At 39.4% G+C, this 16,495-nt stretch overlaps 3 protein-coding genes across 4 annotated transcripts; 2 read left to right on the top strand and 1 right to left on the bottom strand.

Moving 5' to 3' along the window:
* Positions 1-286: 286 nt before the first annotated feature.
* arfgap1 (ADP-ribosylation factor GTPase activating protein 1) lies at positions 287-6,137 on the bottom strand. Of its 2 annotated transcripts, none has more exons than XR_008903860.1 (11): positions 5,916-6,136; positions 5,273-5,341; positions 4,552-4,661; positions 3,954-4,125; positions 3,763-3,863; positions 3,536-3,622; positions 3,305-3,419; positions 3,166-3,222; positions 3,035-3,067; positions 1,035-1,944; positions 287-326 (listed from the first exon to the last, which is right to left on the bottom strand). XR_008903860.1 is itself a non-coding variant. In XM_056605436.1 (11 exons), the coding sequence occupies exons 2-11, from the start codon at positions 5,330-5,332 to the stop codon at positions 987-989; spliced, it is 900 nt and encodes a 299-aa protein (XP_056461411.1). In that variant the 5' UTR covers positions 5,333-5,341; positions 5,916-6,137; the 3' UTR covers positions 517-986. The 2 variants fall into 2 exon arrangements, 1 of the variants encoding a protein (XP_056461411.1); XM_056605436.1 differs by lacking the exon at positions 287-326 and having other exon boundaries at positions 517-1,094; positions 1,888-1,944; positions 5,916-6,137.
* A 1,653-nt stretch (positions 6,138-7,790) lies between these two features.
* LOC130402410 (ammonium transporter Rh type B-like) lies at positions 7,791-9,212 on the top strand. The gene has a single exon (XM_056606562.1). It carries the CDS (start codon positions 7,791-7,793, stop codon positions 9,210-9,212), a length of 1,422 nt encoding a protein of 473 aa, XP_056462537.1.
* Positions 9,213-12,146: 2,934 nt separating this feature from the next.
* On the top strand, positions 12,147-16,488 carry LOC130401808 (translocon-associated protein subunit alpha-like). Its single transcript, XM_056605791.1, has 9 exons — positions 12,147-12,291; positions 13,217-13,335; positions 13,593-13,686; positions 13,904-14,031; positions 14,264-14,398; positions 14,985-15,061; positions 15,239-15,317; positions 15,545-15,638; positions 15,757-16,488. The coding sequence occupies exons 1-9, from the start codon at positions 12,222-12,224 to the stop codon at positions 15,819-15,821; spliced, it is 861 nt and encodes a 286-aa protein (XP_056461766.1). The 5' UTR covers positions 12,147-12,221; the 3' UTR covers positions 15,822-16,488.
* The last annotated feature ends 7 nt before the right edge of the window (positions 16,489-16,495 follow it).

The raw sequence follows: 16,495 nt of genomic DNA, 5'->3' as shown, positions 1-16,495 counted from the left end.
TGTCGGAGCTCTTCTTGGTGGAGTTGTCCGCCACGGTCCAACTGTCGCTGCTGGGGGACTTCTTGGGCTTCAGGGAGGTGTTGCTGCCAAAGGTTTCCCAGAAGTCCTTGGCTGGAGGCTGCCCGGAGCCAGCCTCGTAGACCCCGGTCGACTCCATGTTCTGGTAGCTGTCTCCAGTGGACCTGAAGCCAAGGAGGTTGTGGTTATGCTTTACACCATGCATCGACCGAAGTGATGTGGGGATGAAGGTCAGTAGCTCACTGTACTCACCCATCCTCGGTTTTTCCCATGAAGAGATCAGTCAGCTTGGAGCCAGCCCCCTGAACCTATGGCGAAGAGTTTCAGTTTACCAATGCAATTTGTGTGTTAAAACCCTAGCTTTGGTTCTGATTATTGAGATCCATTACGCAAAATGGACGTAGTTTAAGTTGTACTTCATCAAAACAATGAAACTGTATATTTAGGAGAATATTAGGAGAAAACTTTTAACACTTAATCATTTCAAATGACATGATATATATATATATATATATATATATACGTCATTTGAAATGATGTCATTTGAAATGATATATATATTTACACACACTACTAAACACATTTTAAGTCATCAATGTGGTTTAAACAATCTTTAATGTGTAGCTAGAGAACTGTGTTTAACCAGTCTCGGCAATGTCTTCGATTTTATGATTTCTAAAACTAGCAGCTTTGTGAAAATACATGTCATGTAAAATTGAATACAGTACTCACCACCAAATTAATGGCAGCAAAAGAAAAACGGAAAATTCTGTTAACATTGGTGAAACATATACAACACACCCAAACCAGTCTCCACCCAGGAATCTGAATGGAAACAGACCCTGCCACTATTTTCCATTAATTTGTTGAGCAGACCTTATGGCGTTTTTAAAGGGCGGTCTGAATGAGGGCCAATGAGTAGAAGTATACCAGGGCTGGGAGGCAGAGTTCCTTGCTGAGAAGACTGGTTATGGATTCACACAGTACAGTAGAGGTTCTGTCCTCCACCGTCCTACCTTGTTGGCCAGCCCAGAGATGCCTACTGTCATTTCATCTAGCAACTTCCCTTCTTTAACCTGGATAAGCCACAGCATCAGAAAAATAAGACTTTTAAACCATCATGCAAACACATTCTCAAAGATTTGCTGGACAAAAGCGGCTGTGTTGTGCAGTTCTAAACATTCAATGCTACACATACACACACATAGACAATGGCTACTGGATGTAAGAACGCAAAAGCAAACCAGTGCGTGTGGTACACCTGGTGTTGAAATACATCTTGATAAGTGACCTTTCTGGACAGCCTAATCAGCCTTTTTATTACAGAACATATCCCTACAGTGAAGTGTACAATGCAAAAGCCTTAATATTACCCAAAACAGCTTGGTTTTAAGCAACAGAGGCAGAGAAAGGGACAAAGCCCTGCAAGGGTGCCATACCTTCAATTAATTTACAACATATTGGAATTTCCATATCAAAGACGTATGACATAATTTTATTTTAATATACACATATCTTTATATTCCTATATTATTATATATTAAAACTGTGGTACAAAAAATTACATAAGACTGCTTTTCTCTAGAAAGACCGTAAACAGAGCGGCAATAATTTCATTGTGGAAGATTTCAGAAAGGAGCAAAGAATCGCATCAATCTATAAGTTCAATAATTGCAGAGGCAGATAGTCCGACTAGAAAAGCCATCAAATCAAAGATGTCAACATTATCTCCGTTGCTTTTGTCGGTTAACAGTGCAGAGCCATCTCCCACACGCATCGTGTTGAAGCACACATTCACCTCTGAAGCCGTTCACTGTCAGTAGCACTACAGCCCGCCACCAAGCCCACAACCTCAAACATCAATGTTACCTTCTCCTGGGTGGGTTTGATAACATTCTCATTTATTGTCTGTCCTAACTCTGCGGCCTAGTTGGAAGTGAGAAGGAAGAATTCACTTTAACAAAATAAGAGACGTTCAACATTTGTAATGCAAGAGGACCGGGGAGGCACTGAGTGGCAATTGCATTACTGCGAGTATCATTAGTAGCACTGAAAGAGCCTCGGTGTAGTGGTGTGGTAGTTGATCTTACTCACAGCCTTTACCAACCCCATGGGATACCAATTTGTTATTAGTCATGTTACTTTACATCCCAGGTTATTTTGTTAAAAATGGACACAATGGTCCAAATAATTGTTTATCCTTTTTTAGGAATCACATTGTATTTGGGTCCAAATTAATTAGAAAAATTGAGTTTCCCCACTGTGTTGTTAGCAGTTAAATGTTCCACACCCAACCCGACACCTCTGAAGCAATTTCAGCAGAACAATAATGATCATCAGCTGAACATGGAGCCGCCATGCACACATGGATATCCCTATGGCAACGGGACGCCATGACTTGGGTTTAAATCAATGTAGACTACCACGTCAATGATTTGAGTCTAGATGATGCCAACATCATCCTTCAGTTATTTTACTTCTAGCTAGCGAACCATTGGCTGAGAGATCATCCATTAAATGAGTTAGCGGTGAATTAGTTAGAAGGCAAAATAAGGGATGTGGCAACATAATCAAAATCACATATACATTTGATTAAATCCAAATGCAGATGCTGCATTCCAAATCACAAGAACCACAACCATTTAAATCCCAAATTAAAGTTAAAACGTATGAGTGGCAAATGTCAGCGTTGTAGTGAAAGGGCCATGCAGCAGGTATGTTTTACCGGTTCTGGGGGCGCTTTATAGCCCTTTAACTACATCCAGAGAAGGCAGAGGAAGGTTAAAGAGGTAGAGCTGTTCACAGCCAGAAGGACAAATTCATGCATAGACGTAATGAAACGTAAAGTTTAAATGTGTGTAAGAAATTAGTATGTAAAATACTAATCAGAAATAAAATTAGATCTACCAAATTGGGAGAATCTTTTTTTTCTTATCGTCATGATTTATGAGAAGGATTTAATTGTATATACAGTACATTGTTTTACATTTTAATTGATTGATTCTCATATTCCTACCTTTAGAGTTGCCTGGTTTGCCAGTTTTGCTGTCTGTATTAAGTAAAATAAATAAAACAAAAACACACTTTAAATTGAATTTCAAATCCAATGTGATGAACTGTATAATATTAATAAATAAATAAACTTACATTATCTTTAGCAACAGTTGCAAACTTGCTGGCTCCGACCGCAAAGTTGCTCCAACCCTAGTGAATTAACAGAGGCCATTTAAAGAGGCGTTCCACCAGTGACTCACCAGACTCTTGATGTGATTATGGGAAGACGCACTGAATAAATAGACGTCATGGCATTGTTCAGGAAGTCGTCATCCCTCTTCTCTGGGGTCACCGTGTTGCCGAAGCCGACGTATCGGTTCTCCTGATTTCCGCTGTAGCCGCCTCCGCTAGAAGTGGGATGCATGGGGAAACATTAAATCCCCTTGAATCTAGCCTAGATCAACTGGTTGAGGATACGTACAGAATACATGTGAGGGGAGGTTTGTAGGTAATGTTGTTATACCTTTGATAGGAGTTCACGTCATCGCTCAACCAATCTTCAAACGCCTTGTCGCCAGGCTTGTGAGGGTTTTGCCCGGGTGCTACTGAGCTATAATATAAATAAAATATAAATATATTTATTTATTATTACATTAAACATGTTACTCAGTACAATTTGGTTAACTCCACGGGCAATTCAAATAAAGGAAAACATTTCAAAACGCCTAACAGAATTTAATTCCAGTTTACCGACTAGAATTTGACATGCTAGTCCTAGGTTGAGGAGATGTCCAGTTCTGGGCAGTGGAAGTTTCGATGGACCATTCCCTGCCATCTGCTATTGTAGCAACCTGTTAAAGACCATACAGTCAGATGCTGCTGTCATTAGCTCAAAGTGTGTGTGAAACCTTCCTAGCAGGGCTGGCTAGCAGGTAAGCTACCTTGTCTCTGAACAGGGCCGCAGTCTTGCTGTTGTATTTCTCCTGCAAACTCCAAGAGGGATTATAATCATCCTGGAGCTCGAGAAACTGGCGGAACTTCCCATTGCCACCGGCCTTCATCTTCTCAAGCTCGAGATCCTTCCACTTGTCCATGGTGACCGAGCGCACAAAGCTGTAGAGGGAAGTGGATATCATCAAGGAATTACATTTCAAATTCATTGTGGCCATGAAGAATTTACTCTCAGTATAATGGAGTCATCACAGCAAGGTCAACTGTCAAAAGGATGACGAAAAAAGATGATAAACAATAATGGAATACCCAATGTTGTTTAAGTAGCTACTTGAAACTTTTGCCTTTAAGAATTGTTAAATGTTAATAATTTGTGCTAGATTGCTTTTCCTGTGCTTTAAATATAAACATTAAAAAAAAAAAAATGTTGACGGGGCCTCAGAAAGAATATTCACTAACTAAAATGTTATATTTTATAATAAAGTTATCACATTCAAAAAGAATAGGGTTATTAACACTTTTATCAAAAATGCCAGTTTGTAAAAAATAAATCAAAATAAATATTAAAAAAAGGGTTTTCAGACGTACCTGAGATGTACTCCCAGGCCCCTGTGCTTCCCAGAGCACTCGAGACAAATCCATATACCATACGTAACACTAACCCACTGGGGGTTGAAAGCGCCACACTCGAAGCAAAGCTAGAAAAATATTTATATGGTTATATTGACACATTTCGTTTATAACTATTATGATTGAATACAGATGAAAATATTTTGGATTTTGCTTTTAAGAAGATCTCCATCCTTAAGAAAATTTGGTTGATCCTGGATTTGGAAAATAATAATGTCTTATTGTCTTATTAAACAATTGGTTGCAACCTGCAGATGCCACAAAGCCTTTCTCAAAAAGTATATAGGTTATGGTCTAGACTTCGTTGAAAATCTTTTCAAAATGGCTTTAAAAATTATTGCCCTGATTATTGGCTTTAATTCTGTTAATTCACCATTGCATGATCAATAATGAGAGCCTTCACAGGGTTTCCCACAGCACTTTACAGCCTAGGTGGCCGCCTAAGCAACACACGGCTGCCACCTCAACTATGGCATGAAAAATACAAAACTGACAACAATGTTGTTTAGCAGTATACCTGACAATATTTGCATATTTAAAATTCCCAAATTCTTTGAATGCTCTTGTTTCTGTTGTTATGTTGACAATGTTGTTTGCACCCCTGAAGTTCTGAAGGCAAACCCCACCACCTTAACTAACACATTTTCTGCGGGAAACTCAGTTTCAGTTGAGTACTTACATTGTTTTCATCTTCGGTGCGTACTTCCTTCAGTACTCTCCTGGTCCTTGGACTTGCCATTTTGCCACTCTGAAGAGAAAGTAAAGGTCGGCTCAAAGTAGCCTCAAGAGTACAAACGCTGTACACAAGATATGTGTCCATCAGTTTGTTACAGTCACAACTTGTGACTGTAAATTAATACACATGCACAAGAATATTCTCCAGCTATTGCTAACATGTCTACATACTGACTGTACAGTATTTAGACAAGTACAAGATAAATACTTGTACACTCATCTGGAACAGTAACTGAGCGGCATGAGCTTTACTCTCCAACATATCGGACTTTGATCTAGAGAAACCAAAGCTGAAGCACAATATATAACGTTAGTCTACAACTGACATGATACAATAAATACTTGGTCAAAGTATTGAGCAATTAACTCACCCAAAATATGCTAAGCTAAAGAATCCAAAACAGAGCTGACACCAGGTTTAGTCAAGAATTGGCGACAATGTAATGTCAGGTTTTTTAATTAATCCATGGCTGAGGCTCGATGGCATGTTGAAGTTATTGATGAGCATCTTGCCAACATTCAATTGGGCTGATACTGTATTGATGATTGCTAATGTCAATGCTAACTGAATCTTTCTCATCCTTTACCTGTCAGTGAATGTATTCCAGCAACACGACTCTATCCGGGTTTGGTTTCAAACACTCCAAGAAAAATGTTCTTCACTCTTCGAGGTGCAAGAAGTATTAGATTATGATACACTCACGGTAATTTGATCGAACTCGATCGACTATGAATATGGGCTGCTGATGCTACACACCGGTGGCCATGTTCCTGTTTGCCTACGTTGGCACTGCAGTGCATTCTGGGAGTTAGTCCTGTCCATCGGTTCTTCTTCGGCCCCTACTCTCATGAGCGGCGAGCGCCCGGCAGAGCCCTCATGCGTCTAGACTAGAGCGTCCAGCGGGGCTTGGTAGAATACTTATTCATCAATACAATTTTTAATTGAATAGCAAAAGACACAAATATCAATATAATGTAAAGACCTGGGATCTTTAGACGGCATTGAGTGATCAGAGTGATCCCAAGAGAAATGCTTTGGATAACAGCCATACCATCAGGTATTGATCAAACTCAGATCTACCTGTAGCCAACCCTACTCTAAATAATGACGGAGGGGGCTTTGTAGGGATGGTATTGTAATATTACAAGTTTGAAATAAAAATACATAAATGTAGCAAGGCAAGGGTCAAGGGTTAACAATGTGTCAGGATTTAAAAAAAATATATATTTATTCAGAATAATCTAGAATTGATGATCTGCCCTTATATTATTCAAATAATATTATTATTCAAATTAATAAATCAATCCCACATCAGTCAATCCCATTGTGCAGCAAATATGATATTTAAGCACTTTTTGTGCAAAAGGGGTATGAGCTTTATATGTTTTACTATACACAGTAAAGCCCATTTAACTACATATTTGTCTACGCAAAACTATAGTAACTATATCTAAATTCATGTGTAGGGTCCCAGCCAGTAAAGAGCGACTTTAATGGTAAGGCACCATAGTTAGGTCATCTCTAATAAGGTGCAGTGCAAAGTATGTTGAGTTACGTGTCAGAAAGCATACACTGTCCAGTGCACTAAAAAAGTTGTAAACTGCTGGATATAATCTCTAATATCTAGGTATCAGAGATAATAGCCAGCAGTTGACAAATGGACATAATCTGCTGTATATAATCTCTTATGATATAATCTCAACAACATATTAACGATAACTTTTGCAGGTAGATCAAATCATTTATGGCTTTTTGTCACACTATTAGCTGAGTAATGAACAGCAAAGAGCAAGATTCTAAAAAGGGACAATCTTTACATGGAGAAACCTGATAGTGGTATCATCATTATATTACTTATTTATGCTATCCGTGTTCATTTTCCAAGACACCCTTTGAAAAAGGAATGAATGAATCAGTTATAGTCCGCTGCTATTATAATGGTTTCATAAAGTTAGGGAATATTTTCTTCAATTTGTTTATGATGACCCATGGCTAATAAAACGATAATAAACATGATGTGTAGTGTATGTTTTTTATTTTTTACAGCGGACGTAGTTCATAAAGAACATCTGATAAAAAAACAAATGGTATGGGTCTAAAAAAAACATAATACAACAATAATAGAATGCAATTAAATCATAAAGTATTAAGGGGTAAAATATAATGTCTCTGCTAAATCGTAGTTAATCGTAATTACTTATATTTTCAAATTAGTAAAATTTTTGTCTTTCATAATTATTATAATTGTTCTATTAATATTACAATTAACATATTCAGATGAAAGGATATAAATTGCGTCTCATCAGCTTTATCAGCACTTTTTAAAATCATGTGGGGTTGCAGTGCACTGTCAATCCTGTGAAGCTTTGACCCTTAGGTCAAAGCTGCTTATCTAAAGGTGAATTGCAGTATAAAAGAGCCCTACAGCCACACGACTCACAGCTGTTCATTGTGCATCAACATGGATCCATCGTCGACAAGCCTGAGAGTGCGCCTTCCGGCGTTGGTGTTGGTGCTGGAAGTCATACTTCTGGTGCTTTACTCTTTCTTCGTCACGTACGATGACAATGCCAACGCTAAGATGCAGAACAACATGACCATACCTATGGACAACTCTCTTTACCGAGACTATCCCTACTTCGCCGATGTGCAGGTGATGATCTTCGTTGGCTTCGGCTGTCTGCTGGCGTTTCTACGCTTCTACGGCTTCAGTGGAATGGTCTTCAACTTCCTCACTGCCACTTTTTCGATCCAATGGGCAATCCTGGTGCAAGGCTACTTCCAGTTCTACCAAGACGGCAAGATTCACCTCGGGGTGATCAACCTCATAAATGCAGAATTTGCGTGTGCTGTTGTACTCATCTCATTCGGGGCTGTGCTCGGAAAGACCAGTCCTGTGCAGCTTCTGGTGATGGCCTTTTTAGAGGTCCCCTTCTTCTCTGTGACAGAGTGGGCTGTGTTGAAGTACATAAGGGTCAATGATGCAGGTGGCTCCATTGTAATTCACTTATTTGCCTGCTACTTCGGCCTAGGGGTGACATTTGTGCTGTACCGACCCAATTTAAAAAACGGACACTCAAAGGAGATCACCAGCTACCACTCAGACATCCTCTCTGTACTGGGGACGCTGTTCCTCTGGGTGTTTTGGCCTTCGTTCAACTCCTCCCTGACCTTGAAGGGTGACGATCAGCACAGAGCAGTGCTCCACACCTTCATAGGGCTCAGCTCCTCTACTATGACTGCCTTCGCTCTATCGGCCGTGTTCAACAAAAAGGGCAAGCTCACCATGGCCGACATCCAGAACGTGACCTTGGCCGGTGGTGTGACGGTGGGGGCCTCCGTGGACATGATGATCTCCCCTGCGGCAGCATATGCCCTGGGGGTCCTGGGCTGCACCGCCTGCTTCCTGGGATACAGGTACCTCACCCCGTTCCTGGCCCAACGCCTCCGGATCCAGGACCAGTGCGGGATTCACAACCTCCACGGGCTGACGGGCCTCATCTCGTGCACCGCCGGCATCTGTGCCATCCTGCTGGCGACCGAGGAGACCTACGGGCCGAGTATGTACGAGATATTCGCCCACCGCTCTCCTCCAGAGGGGGATCCCAAGCTCCTGGCGCTGCGGCAGCTCATCCCGGGGCTGAAGGCCGGTCTAGGACGCAGCGCCGAGGAGCAAGCCCTCTACCAGGTGGCAGCCATCTTTTCCACCATCGCAGCGGCCGCCGTGGGAGGCGTGGTGACTGGCTTTGTGCTCAAGTTGCCCTGCCTGGCCTCCCCCGCCGACGACGACTGCTTTGACGATGAACTCTTCTTTCATATGCCCACTGACTTTTACAGTGAGGTGAAAAAGACTCCCAGCAACGAACATGACTCCAAGGTTTAGTGTGTTGGTGTGAGGTGCAGGGTGTATTGAATACATGTTTTAATTGGCTCTGACACTACACTTTCTTGAATGCTCTAAGACAGAATGACATAGGTCAGTGGATTGCATAGTTGGAATGTCGATAACCATATATGTATGGTTCACAAGTATTCATGGAAGCCATATCTTTATGACTGATGTGGTATTTATTTGTTCAGACGATTAGGGTCAAGGGTAGTTTTACCTGCTTTACACATTTGTCAATTTAGGAAGACCTATACCATCTTGAACTTGCTATTAATCAATAATTATTGGAATACATAATGTTATGGAGAAACAGTGTTAGTTTTGGAAGCATATTTTACTTCAATGTATAATTTATCAATTTATTCAAAAAAGTGATTCATGTTATTTTACATGGAGTAATAATGGAAAAATGTGCAACCGATCACATAACGCTTAGTCATTATATATTTTATTATTTCCTTTTGAATAGCCATCTGGTTTATTGTCGTTATCATTTTATCATTTTAATATCATCCTGAACAATAGTTTTCCAATAACTTTGTTTGGTATAATTTATTAATAATCCATCGTCAAAATGCGGGATCAAGGATAATGGAAATATATTATTCCAGTTTCCCTAGGCTATTGCCAATAAGAAATATCTAATGCATGGCAACCACTGATACAGATAAATACAGATAAAAGGCAGGGAAAAATCCAGGTCGAAAAAACATACTAGTGAATAACCAACCCTAACATTAATTAATCCAAACCATGCCTGAGTTGCTCCAATAGGCCTGACAATAGCTGATAGAAATCCACCATGGCACCTTTCCCAACTCATTCACATCCAATAAACCTTACAATTATACTAACACAGGGCTATCGCTAAGATACGTGTACTACACGTGTCGTAGAACAGTTAAAATAAAACACAAATTGATTTATAATGTGTTCATTTACTTATTTAAATAAACATTTTTAATAACCCTAAATCATCAGTCTCATTCAATAAAAAATAAGATATAGAATATCAAGTAAGGAATTGATAGGTTAATACCTGTGATTAATGTTTTGTTTCCATTTTAACCACAATCACTACATCTTCTTGCATTTACCAAATACAAATAGAATATATATATATATATATATATATATATATATATAGAGCTATGAAATGTTGTCAAATGACAAGCGTGATACTCTTCGGACGTCACTAAATTAATTCAAATTTAAGGAGTTCCTATTTCAGAGTCTGGCCTTCACACCCTTATCACTTCACATGGTTATTAATGAGATAAGTGGCTGGACAGTATACTATAAATCCCAACACGGTTTTACTGCTACTATCCCTTGTAAAAGTGCAGTTAATTCCGTGACAAAAAAAGGAATCCTTTTAATACAATGCTATATTAATACTTACTACAATTTGGTCACCAATATACTTTTTGATGAAATGAAAATAAATATATAAAAAATCCTATATATATGGATATGAATAATAACATTACATTTTCAAATGGAGGGACTCACATTATCTTAAAATGAGAACGATAACTGTCGTAGTGTCTACTGGTTTACCTGACATTATTATATTTTATTCCTGATCTAAAGAAATGAAGCCTTACACTATTATTTACTTCCTTACGGCTTTCAGAAATATTTGTCAACAATTGTTGGAATATAAAGATAAGCCAAAATGTAAGGAGATAAACTAAAATGATCTATCTTATAAAATAAGACAGATAAGGCCTATATACAGTTTATCATGCAGTTCGCCTATTTCAACGTGACGGTGGCGAAAAATGTGTCCATCATGAACCATGAACTATTACGGACACCTTGCGGCGGCGAGGGATAACGGTTCAATTCAATTCAATTCGATTCAACTCTAGGCTTGAAGTTTCATGCCCTTTTATCTGGTTCCAGCTTCCCTAGTAATTATGGCTGCATACTGACTCCACTAAACTATTACATTATAGGCATGGTGCTGCTGATCATTCTAGACTGACATCGGCCGTGAAACACTTCAGCTCGATTTGTCTGGTTCCTGGAATCCCTGGCCATAATCTTTCAACTGCGGCCCCAAAACAATAAATAAAAAAAACACACACACTAGGTGGATAAGTGCGACATCTAGCGGATAAACAGCAGACCAAACCAAATCGAGCGATCGACTGCTGCTCAAACGGTGACGTCAAAGATAAACAACATGCTGGCAGTGTGCTAACCATGTACATTCCCATGTTATTCCCATGACTTGTTTTCACTTTTCCGTAATTAATCTATATGTAATTTATCAATTCATCCATCTTGTTACGAGGGTACAAGATACAAGATACAAGATCGTTTATTGTCATACACAATGGAAACATCGTTTACACTGGGCAATGAAATTCTTAATTTGCAAGTTCCCTTCACACAAAATATACTTAAAATAAAAGTCGATAAATAAACTAAACTACAAAAAATATCTGTAAAAAGAGCAGAATTTAGTTAAACAAAAACAGTTAAATATAAGGTGCGGTTTAGCATGTGCAATGTTCGCATACAGCAGAAGGCCCTGAAAGACATTGATAGACAAGTGAAAGACAAGTGAAAGACAAGTGATTGATTCCTGATCTTCTTCCCCATGCAATGTATCACTGCTCTCCTACCATCCAACTCTGTCACATCCACTGTTGTTCTATCTACACTGTGGGGATACATCTGCTTTGTCATTATTCAAGATAAGTTTATCGATTTGAATGATTGATCGTATCCAAACCATAGTGATTATGATTATATATTTTCTTCCATTCTCTGTATTTTGACGAGCTTATACGTATTCGAACGTAATCACAGGTAGAGTGTCTTCCGATACGAAGCATCTTAAAAACACAATAAAAAGAAACATTCGTAAAGGAACGATACTGCCCCGGAATAGGCGTGTCATAAAAGGTTCTATCCCCTCCCCTTTCTGAAGTGCCCTCTCTTTCCCTGACTGTTGGTGTGGAAGAATCTCCCAACATTAAAGTACACAAAATGTTCAACTTCGGATCCAAAATCGTGCTCCTTTTGCTCCTGGCCTTCCCATGTGGATTAATATCCATCGGTAAGTAATTTACTTTGTTTAGATGTGGAATGGTATGCAATAGTATACAGTCGACTACAGTCGTTCGGTTGCTACTCAGTTATCACGTAGCGTAACATTGACGTGGCACAAAACTTCCATTCAGACCTTAGAAAGGAAGAAGGCCTTAGTAAGTGTCATTAAAATTACAATAAGCATGTTGTAGTTAAGTTGTATGTGAAGTTGTATCAAAGTCAGAGTGTCGCAATTCTTAAATGAAATGAAAGCCATGCTCCACCTACTTACTTGTGTTGTAAAATTTTGGGAATGTTACGCCTCATTTATCTTTTTACTTCATTTTTTTGTTAAGTGAAACCTTTCTGTAAGAGTTTAATCCTTTTGGAATCAATATATATACATATAATCCCAGTGAATATTGTGCTTTACGTAACTGGACGAAGCCTATGGGACACGTCACCATAGTTCCAAATATGTGTGGGGGTAAAAATCACGGAGCATCTTGATTCGCTGTCCTGCCTGCTACGTACAGTTTAAATCGAGTTTTGAAGTTTGGTTATCATCGTCGAATATTATTAATAGTCATCATTGCTATCATTTCAGCCCACCATTTCGAGCTGGTATACAGCCTTCAGCAATGCATATTGTCTGACCATTTTAAAGTTGGCCTAAAACAGTTTGTTGCCTATTGAATCTGGTTTAATAGATTCCGTGCAACCAACCAATTTATGCGACAGTTCACATTATTGGGTTTATAATTTCCCTGATAGTAAATTAGTATAGCATATGGTAGGCTGCTCACTTCAATTCATTCATCACTGCTTTCCAAACTATTCAATGATTTCACTCACACAGATCGTTATAAATCCTAAAACCCATTCAACTTTTGTACATCAATGTTGCCAAGTACCAAATGTTTTTGGTTGTTGTTGGTTTGGCAATGATTCAGGCCAGGTTTCTGCTGAGTCGGAGTCTGCTGAGGACATTGGACATGATGCCACAGTTGACGAGGAGGATGAGGAAGAGGAGGAAGAGGTCCTTGTTGAGGAAGACCAAATAATACACCAGGTAGGTTTTTTATTTGGATCATACAGGAACCCATCGAAGTGTTACAGATATTTGTTCTTCAAACATAGGCCTCTGGGTATCATAATGTGTCTCTTGCCCAACAGATTTTATTGTTACATCTTTAAAGTTCATTTTAAGTACTTATAGTGTTAGTGTTTGCTCTTATAATTTAGCTGTCTGATTGTGATTTGCACATCCTGAATCTATTATTAGGCCAGTTCTGAATGGTCATTATATGAGTGTCCTAATCTCTTCAGGAACAGGACAGTGATGCAGAGGAAGACTCTGAATCTGCTGATGTTACTTCCCATCCTGACGCTGACACAACCATCGTCTTTGTGACTGGAGAGGGTTCGTTGTTTTAATGGGCCTCCTTCCTAAGTATAACATTACACGCGTACCTATGCTTAGTGAAGTGCATGTGTGTTTCAAAAACACACATGCACTTGAGTTGGAGGAGTTGCCTGTGAGTTGTCTAGGATTGTAAAATATATGTTACCGAACATATGTTATACATTTATTGACACTGAACCATGTTGTGTGTACCATGTCTTCCCCAACAATACAGAGTTCCCATCCGATGAAATCGTGAAGTTCCTGGTAGGATTCACGAACAAGGGCAACCAGGAGTTCACGGTCCAGTCCCTGGAGGCTTCCTTCCGCTACCCCCAAGACTTCCAGTTCTACATCCAGAACGTATGTTGAAACACAGCTGTGATGCATAGGTTAAGAGTTTTATAGAGACCCTCATAGTTTTCAATTATATTTCAAGCCAGTCATTTTAAAATCAAACGTATAAACCTAGTTCGACTGCATGTCATATGGGATGAAATTTCAAAGCTAGTTTTTTAAACTTGATTGCATAAGTTAGTTTATTCTATCAGTGTCATAACTTAATTTAACTGTGTGGTATTCCTCTGTTGTGCAGTTCACAGCGCTACAGCTGAACACTGTGGTGCCAGCCCAGAAACAGGCCTCCTTTGAATATTCCTTCATCCCAGCTCAACCCATGGCCGGCCGGCCTTTTGGCCTTGTTATTCTCCTCAACTACATGGACACAGAAGTAAGAAGTCCCCCCATTGAGGTTTCAGAAAGCTATAGTGTGGTTGGTTGTCCAATCGTTCTGGGACCAGATATTTTTGATGTGATGAAGTAAAACTACAATCTGCTACAAAGGGTTGTAAGCTTCAAAGAGTGAGGATTCACCCACAATATCTATTTGCAATCGAGTATTTGTGCCTGAAGTTGTAAAGTCTTCTATCTTAATTCTACGAAACTAAGAATGTTATTCAATATGAAAGGTGTGGGATATTATCATCTGGACACTTGGTCCGAGTCAACCAATGGCAAGAATGAGCTCTTTTGGATGGCATTCGTTTACAGATTGCTGTGCAACCTGGCACAGCACAGCTAGCTGATTGTAGTTAGCTATCTCAATGCAAAAATCAGGTCAACAGATTTTGGTCCCAATCTGTCTGTATGAGTAATTTAGAGTGCCAGTATACTCACAGCTAAAAACATTTTTGGTGGTTGCATTTGACGACATCAGTTGTATGCTACCAGTATACAGGATTACTACCAGTAACGGCAAGCTTATTATCTGTAATGTATTAACTAATGACGTTTTCTTGATCTTTTTTGTTCTCCAGGGCAAAGCCTTCCAGACCGCCATCTATAACCAGACGGTCACCATCACAGAGCTAGAGGAGGGGCTGGATGGAGAAACGTAATGTTTTTTAGTAATAGTTTTACATTATTTGAATAATAACATGAGAAAATAAGTCCTTAAGAAACAGCTTTGGTCCTTGCTTTCATAATCAAAGAGTTGCATATGTATTGAGTGATCATGTGCCAAACAGAATGAGAAAGTGGGCCTGAACCTTTGTCTTTGTTCGGCTTCCAGAATGTTCATGTACATCTTCCTGACTGGACTGGTGGCTCTCATGCTGTTCGGCATGTACCAGGTTCTGGACTCTAGGACGGTAAGGGCTTTAACAACTTCCCCAACTCATTCATACTTAGTATATATGTTAATAGCTTATAATGTAGACTACTGCTTGTGATGATGGCATCTTTTTTATTAATAATTTGATTAAATATTATACAATAACCCCCGGTTGTTGCATCTTCTCTTTTTCTAATATTCTTCCCTAAAAAAAATCATTGCCCTGTATTTATTTATCAAGGCATGATATTTTTCTATTTTCAGAAGAGGAGAATTACGATGAAGATAGAGAAGGGCACTGGCAACATGAACGACGTGGACATCAGCTGGATCCCGAAGGAAACCCTCGATGCCATGAGTACGTTTTACATCTCTACAAGGAATCATACAATATACAACAACATTCTGTTTGAATTGATTTATCTGATCTTAATAAAAGCCACAGCATCATTCTAAACAAACCAACTGTGTTACAGACAGAGCATCCCCGAAGACATCGCCACGGAAACGAACCAAGAGAGCAGCTGGGACCGATCAATAGTTTCCCGCTGTCATTCCCTGCCATGAGCGACTTCCAACGCCAATTTCTTCATCAGCCACAGTAACTGACTCTGAATAACCACTGCTCTGCAGCCCTGGAGTGCACAGCTTCCCGTCCCAGCAGTATGCCTGACCAACCCCTTACATCTGTCCTAATGCTGCCTTCACCTGCCAGGGGTTTGGGCCTTAAAGAGCATCACCAGGACCTTCACCATCATGTATTGAAAAAATATGTGAACAATAGTCTGTACTGCATCAATTTGAAAAATAGCACACACCAGATGTACGTGCATTAAGTGTGCGTTAGAGACATCTCTTTTCTATATGTAAAAAAAGCTCGAAAATAATTCAAGCTGCTTTCCAAGTATTTACTGTATGTGATGGGTTTGATATTGGTATTGGATTTGTGTATTGGTTGTCGGTTTTCCATCATTCCTGTTTAACCTTGAATGGTTTGGATGCAGTTTAATTTTATTTCCATCAGTTCAACTCATTTCTTCTAGGTACAACAAATAAGAGCAAAGCCTTATCAGGAAACAGATTTTTGTTTTTGTGTGCCTATTTCTCATGAGGCTTTGAAAAGTATTAAGTATTTTAAGCTTTTGTTAAAAAATGTGTGCCATGTTGTCAAGCTGCATCACAGGACAAATAAAGGGCTGAACAAAATCGTTGCTT

Source organism: Gadus chalcogrammus, chromosome 13, assembly GCF_026213295.1.
Source record: "Gadus chalcogrammus isolate NIFS_2021 chromosome 13, NIFS_Gcha_1.0, whole genome shotgun sequence".
Classification (NCBI taxonomy): domain Eukaryota; kingdom Metazoa; phylum Chordata; class Actinopteri; order Gadiformes; family Gadidae; genus Gadus; species Gadus chalcogrammus.
This window is presented reverse-complemented; position numbering and strand designations above follow the sequence as displayed.